Genomic DNA, 7,449 nt, shown 5'->3' with positions numbered 1-7,449 from the left:
CTAACACTGTTAAACTTTGGTGACATGATTATGCAATGGCTTCTCTGACATCCACTTAAATATTCCCACTTGAGATGAGAAAAGAGCATGAAAATTCATTTAGTGAAAAAAAGTTGTTCATCCTTGGCCCTGTTGAGGACGATTTTCCAATGTATGCCCAGCACATACTGGCCTTAAGAAGAGTGGGATTTGAGATCAAAGAGACCTGGGTTCACATGCATAGTTTTAATTAGCATATTGTTTATATTGAAATGAAGTTTCAGTGAAACTTCAAAACATTTCTCTTTATATAACTAGCCTCAGAAACTTTTGTATGTTCACTTTAACTCTGCAAATGCAGTATTTGGTAAATGAATGAATGAATCAATGTAGAAAAAAGGTCTTTGGTTTTGGTCCTTAAATGCCTACAGACTTAGAAAGTGATGTAAATATACTATCCAAACCTGGGAGAACTTGGATTTGAAGAGTTCCAAAAGGACTACTAAGAGGCAATTAATTCTGTTGCCCATTTTGAGTGAGGGCAACAATGTTACTAATATTCGAGCTCTGTGATCTTGGCCACACCACTGCTCTCTCTGGGCCCCAGTGTCTTCCATTGCAAAGTGACTTCTGTTGACTAGACCAAGTTTTTCTTGCTTTGACCACTAGCCACAGCAAGAAATTAATTTTTCTTCATCACCTAGCTCACATTCACTTATATCCAAAACAAACTTCATAAAGCAATACTTATCCTTCATTTGTGCAATGCACTCTATTTCCTGCTGTATTTTCTCTTAGTTTACATTTATTATGTATTTATTAATTTATTAAATGCTGTGCCACCTCCTTTGGTCATTTTACAGGATTCCCTCCAGGCAGTTCAGTGGGCTCACTAGTGGGAAACACTGTTTTTCTTTTTTTTTTTTTTTGCGGTACGCGGGCCTCTCACCGCTGTGGCCTCTCCCGCTGCGCAGCACAGGCTCCAGACGCGCAGGCTCAGCAGCCATGGCTTACGGACCCAGCCGCTCCGTGGCATATGGGATCCTCCCAGACCGGGGCACGAACCCGTGTCCCCCGCATCGGCAGGCGGACTCTCAACCACTGCGCCACCAGGGAAGCCCTGGGAAACACTCTTTTTAAGAACTTTAGAGGCTGCCATGTCTTACGATGTAGGAAACAGTAAGAAAGTTAACAGTGCTCTTATTTTCCTTAGTGGATCCTCACCTAAGTTGTAAATAGAGCCTTAACTGGCCTCTTAATTTATCTTTTCCTGTAATAAAACGCATGACATTTCCTGACCAGTCTCCTACCCCTTAAGTGGAGACTTGGCCTGGTTAGTACTGAAAAAAATTTTCCTGGTATTAACCTAGAAGAAACATAAAACGTCAACTATGTTTTGTGGCCGCGCTGCGATGTTTACACAGTTCTGGCTGATCATGTGTCCTTCAAGAGTTGGAAAGTTTGGGGTGACTGAGGTTCTTACGACTTGAAATATGCCAAGGCAGACAGGCAGTCTGTTAAGCAAAACCAAGATGCACCCAATTAAATACTTTGTTTGCACAGATGCAAAGGCATGGAAATTTATGTGGCAAGGTCTGAATTCCAAAGTTTGTTTTGTTTTCAATTACACACCTAACAAAATGCATTTTTAGACTGAAATATGGAGCCCATGAAAGTGAGGCTGTCATGAATTTTCACAATTGGGGATAAAGTGACTTATAACCAGGAAAAAAATGTCTCCACACAGCCACATCTAACAGTGATAAACAGTTTTTATTCAGGCAATGAAACATGGAAAAAATATATTAGTAATCATTATAATAATTTCATTTGTGTGAGTATAACTTTTACAAATATTTACCTGACATATAAAAGGGAAATAACTTGTGCATATAAAATTTATGTAGATGATTTATTCCACACAACACAATCCTGATAGCAGTAGTCAATGCAGCGTTAGATTCCTCTGGACGAGGCTCCTCACACACTTTGTGGCACCCGTGGGGACACAGTGGAAGCAGATGTGCAATTAATTAACATTTACTTGTTGGCACGTTAGTACACAGGGGTATCTATTGGCAAACACACACTTGCTAAAAGCGACACTGAAAAGGTTGCTGCTACCTCTGAGGTTTCAAAGAAATGCCTGGATCCTGGCTCGCTGGGTGGGAAGGACCAAGCCTGAGGCTGAGCGTGTGAAATCTGCAGACCTTCCTGCACTGGGTCGGGGGCTGGTTTTGGAGCTCGTATTTTTATAGGTCCCCTTGAAAATTATTCACAGAGCATCAGTTAACAACGTGACTGGGAGATTCTCTGTGGAGCAGATTTCAGACGCCGCTAAAAGGCAGAGGGACAGAAAGTGGCATCTTCAAGGTTCTAAAGTGATGAATGGATACAGGGAAGGTTCAGACCACACCTCAGCACCAGGCCTGGTCTCCGCCGGCTGAGTCAGGGCACTAGACGGGCCGTCACAGGCCAGCATTGCACGCGACATCTCCATAGTACAACTATAACTAGAGTGTGTATATATATGTGTATATATATATGTAGTAGCTGTAACCATATTATAGTTAATAAAGTCATTCCTTAGGAATCTTGCTTGTCCAAATCTAACTGCATGCTAAGAGGCACAGAAATGGGATTGCATTTGGACGAAAAAACTATGGAAAGTGCAATCTTTAGTCTCCAGAATGCTAGCTCTGGGCACTAGGGGGTGGGTCTGCGCTGGAAATTGTTCATACAATCTTCCAGAGGAGATCCTTAGACAGAAGGATCTATCATGACCATTCCTTTGCCTTTACTACATGGGAGACTCAAGGTTTGAGTGATAAGATGCTTTCTTCAAATCACTGGAATCTGGAGGCCAGTCAAACCTTTTTAGACAGAAGTCTCCTTAAAATACTTCTTTATGAAAATCTTTGAAGAAGATGACCCTATAGACTTTTGGCTTGACATTCTGGGATTCCCAGACTGTTATTTGTTCTTTAATAAGCAAATAATAATCTATCTTTTAAATTCTTCAGAATATATACATCTTTACTCTAAAACACTTTGCTTGAATCATTTAATCCTTCAAACACCTAGTTTCTCTCTTCCCAACAAGAGGATAAAGTAAGAAACCACCCAAGTCCGAGAGCAAGCCTGCATGGTCACAAAACTACAAAGAGAGACACCGGTTGTGGACAATTCATGAGATGGCTACCAACTGCAGCAAAAAACCCAAAGGAAAACAAAAGGGAGCTTTAGGGATTTTACTCCACTAAAAAAGGACGTGCTGAGTCATTTCCATTTAGTGCACGCAGACGCACCACTGCCTGCTCATCACAAGTCCATTTTGAGCTTTAGAGCCATCAAGTCCTCTGTTACCTTTCAGTAAAATGAAAGTAACATGCTTTCAAAAGTAACATTCAGTAAAATGCTTCACTCTGGCTGCACTGAGTCAGCCCAGGGACATTTGGGGCAGTTTACTCTGCCGGATTATAATCAGTCAGTAAGAATCCAAGGCCCTCACTAAAGTATCTAAGTATTTGTGTGAGAGTTGCAGAAAGTGTGGGACAGGTAAAAAAAGGTAACTGGCTGGAAAGAAGATTCAACTTGAGCCATCCTCCAAGACGAAAGGTAAATCTTCCCTTGGACTCCATATCAGCTTGGAAGGCTGCCAGGTCCTCAAGAGTTTTTCACCATCACATGCTTCTACACTTCCTAACTTGGACTAGGTCTGAAGATGCTAGAAGCCACGCAAGCAAACTGGGCTTCTCGGTGTTTCCAGGACGGTTTCACAGAAGGTCTGGGCAGGTCGCTGGCTTCCAGGAGTGTCTCCAAATAAAGTAAATTTGGGGAGGTCTGACTGTAAATGACTAGCCAACCAAGTGACAAACTGTGCAGTCTGTCTTCCAATAGATCCTCCAATTAAAACACTTTTAGGTAAAGACTATCCATCTATACTTTGGCAAAATGAAAAACTTAGGACATGGCTCTGGATCCAGAGCCTCAACAAGACCACTCGTGTTCCCAAACCACCGTCCAGGCCAGTGGCTTCCTCTCATTTTCCCTTCATGTTTGTCACGGGGAGTATTACTGTCTAGCTTACGAGTAACTTGGCCCCGCCCATGTTTTGAAGCAAAATTCTAGGCCACATTCTTACTCTCCAGATTACTACAAGTTTCTTTCTCCCCCTTATGTTTTTTAAAAAATAAACAAACATACTTCTTTTTGCCCAGTATATTCTCTTGATCTGCCAGCTGGACAAGCTCCATGTTTCTTCTTGTTGGAGAAAATCCATCTGTTCAATTAGAAGGAAGACCATTTCCCTGTAATGGTCATAGCTGAGAGGCCAGTAGCAAGTATTACTGAATAAGGACCCTTTCGTTTTCCTTGTGCAGCAACTTTACTCCCTAGGGTCTAGTTTTAAGGGGTCTCTGCTCACCAGTGTGCTTGGGAAAGACTGTCGTCACCTCTGTTTCAACACACAGCTACCTTCCCTTTTTATACACAAGAAGCCTAAAAGAGAGGATTGTAGGTTTATAACAGAGACCTCTATACTAAGCCTTTCATGAGTCAAACAGAGCAATACGAAACAGGTAAACATGGATATGTCACCAAAACACAGCAGCAAAAAGGTTTAGCAACGTTTCTTTCTGCAAAACGCAAAATGAGTTTCTCTAGTCATGGAGGATTGGAAGAGGCCGCAATCACACTGCCTGGAGACACCTGCTCCTCCAGGGACAGGGCTGTAGCAGGGCACTCACGTCAAACCCGTGACTGCTTTCAGGGCCCAAATGATTGTCACATCACTTCTCCAAACACAGATCATTTCTGTTGTTGTTGGTTTTCTTTGTACAAAATGTTAAGACGGTAGGCTTTAAAATACAGCCTAAGCACCAATTGTGAGAAATGCATATTGGTTAAACAGGACTTCTGCCTTTAAAAGACATTACTGACCTCCCTGGAGCTAAAGATTGCAACCGTGTGAACAGTACACGGCTAAAGAAAAAGTCATCTCGAAAGAGCTAGAGCGGGTCTCCACGAGGCACAATTCATTGCTGAAGTTGGGTCATGCAGTAGTTTTACAAGAAAAGTACGAAAACTTACGTGTACTGGAGATAATGCGTATCACCGTGAAGACGCTCAGGGTGTTCAGATTAAGACAAAAGAGTGCTTTAAAACACCTGCGTGGATTTGGTTTCGCCTATCAAGTGGGAGGGGTTCACACGGGAAATTTCCAGTTGGGGGTTAAGGGCCCCGCCACTCTGAATGGAGCCCAGGAACGGCCTGAGGAATTTGGTTTTGTGAGTGGGATCTGCTCCCTGCACTCCCCTCCTCCAGTCTTCGAATGGCCTTGGTTTAAAAATATTCAAAACGCACTGATTTTTGGAGTGCTTGCACGATTTTTCCTGCCCATTTGGTTGAAAATTCTACTACCTTTAAGTTTGCAAGGTTTTTTTTTTTTTTGCCTTTGGGGAAAAAGAGTCTGAAGAACAATGCATCACACTTGGAAAAATCCAACTTTTGCTTCACCTTACGATTGCTAATGGGGTTAATTAAATAAGATCATCTAAACCTTTGACAAGCAGACTTCCTTTGCATATTCCAAATAGATAATAGAGAGCAAATGTCATCTTGGAGCAACAAATGGAAGCGGAGGAGACTGATGGCGCTAGGACAGACTTGCCGAACCCCAGCTGTGAGGGATCCCACAAAGTAGATGCCCTGGGCCTGAGGACTAACTCCAGAGGGGCCGCCTGCATCCAGGCTGAGGAGCATCGAAATACGGGGCAACAGGACACTACGGCCAACAGTCTCCCTTATGTGACACCTGAGTCTGTCAGACAGACAGACATGGAGTCTGTCTGTTTTTTTGTTTTTTTATGAGTCACGCCAGACATGGAGTCTGGGGGCTTCACCTCCCCAACCCCCCAAATTCTGAAGTCGGCATTCTGAGAAAGGACTCTGTTTCAAAATAGGGTTTTACATTTATGGAAATATGCCCTTCTGTAGAGAAGTTCTTATTTGATTATGCTTCAGGGAAAAAAACCAAAACAAAACCCAGCAGCATATATAAATATGCGTGTGTGCGTGCGAGAGAGCGCGTGTGTATAAATGGGTACTCAACTGGAAGTAACAATAGGCCAAATCATCTCCTCAAATAAAACCACTAATATTGAAAATTAAATGTAAACGATGAAATAAATTTTTTAAAAAACCAGACAGGTGGTGGACAGGATATGGTCCCAAATAGTAGCCATAAAATCATACACTGAACGCACCTGGGGAAAGTAAAGATGACTTTAAAACAAACCAAAGATAGAGAATCCCGCCCAGACTGGGCAGCCTGTCTCACTGAGCCCGACTCACTGAGCCCGACGTGTCGGTCAGGCCACTCTCAGGCCACTCGTTCAGCGGCTGCGCAGTAAATCCTCCAGCGGCGCCTCCCGGGCGGGTGCGTCGGCAGCAAAGCGGGACAGGCAGCGGTAGGTATGTGCTTTTGTAAAGTTCCGTGGTTTTTTTTTTTTCTCTGCAAAGGGGCAATTATTCCTGGATAAGGCAAGATAATCGTGGTCACGAGAGAAGCAGCCAAAATGCAGATCTGCTGAGCTAACAGGGGAAACTCAGTCCGTCTTTCCCAGCTTTGCAATCAGCTCGTCACAGATTTTCGTCAGTTCTTCAATTTCTTGGTTCTGAAAGATAAATGATGTGATGATGCAGTCTGTGTCCCGAGATAACGGATCACAGTGAAATAGTCCCCAGACTGGCTATACTCCTCCCTAGGCATCCCAACTCAGTGGTTCTTAACTTTTCTACACCAGAAACCCTTTAAAGAAAAGAAAGCTCTATACCTTCTCCCCTGAGAAATGGTCTTGTGTTCACAAAGTTATGCTTATATTGAGTAGGGGGTAAGGGTAATTACTGGCCCTCTGAAGTCTGTCCTTGAAGTTTGTTTGTCAAACTTCCTTGCTATCATAAGAATTACTTGGGGGTATTTGTAAAAAAAAAAAAAAAGAAAAAAAAAAGTATCTGGGCCTCACTTGGTCCATGAGCATCCCCAGGGACCTGGGATTCCAGAGTCTAAGTAGCCCAGGGGCCACTGTCTTAGGGGTTATCAGACTCCAGGATAAAACCCCCTGCCCCGGCTGAATGGATGCCACAGGCCTGACAACATGATTGGAGACACAGTAAGAAAAACACTAGAGGCACAGAAAATGAAGTCTAAGAGTCACTAATTAGCAAAAGAATGGGGATCGTTATCACCACTGATTTTTACTTCTGTAGCAGAGTTTCTCGACCACATCTGGGCAGGGCCAGTCTTGGTGTGGGGAGCACCCTGTGCACCATAGGGTGTTTAGCAGCACCTCTGGCCTCTACCCACTAGATGCCTGTAACATCTCCCAGTCGTGACAACCAAATATACCCCCAGACGTTGCCAAATGTCCCCCTGGAGGGGAAAATTGCGATGAAGGCGGAAGATGGCTT

At 43.4% G+C, this 7,449-nt stretch overlaps 1 protein-coding gene across 6 annotated transcripts in view; it reads right to left on the bottom strand.

The window, feature by feature from the left end:
- Positions 1-5,850: 5,850 nt before the first annotated feature.
- Positions 5,851-7,449, bottom strand: part of TACC1 (transforming acidic coiled-coil containing protein 1) — a 108,447-nt gene continuing 106,848 nt past the window's right edge. For all 6 annotated transcript variants that reach the window (XM_082863715.1, XM_082863713.1, XM_082863712.1 and 3 more), the window contains one exon: positions 5,851-6,656. In XM_082863715.1, the coding sequence (XP_082719841.1) occupies positions 6,588-6,656 (69 nt within the window). In that variant the 3' untranslated portion in view covers positions 5,851-6,587. The remainder of the gene's footprint in view (positions 6,657-7,449) is intronic.

Source organism: Leucopleurus acutus, assembly GCF_964270905.1.
Source record: "Leucopleurus acutus genome assembly, chromosome: 21".
Classification (NCBI taxonomy): Eukaryota; Metazoa; Chordata; class Mammalia; order Artiodactyla; family Delphinidae; genus Leucopleurus; species Leucopleurus acutus.
This window is presented reverse-complemented; position numbering and strand designations above follow the sequence as displayed.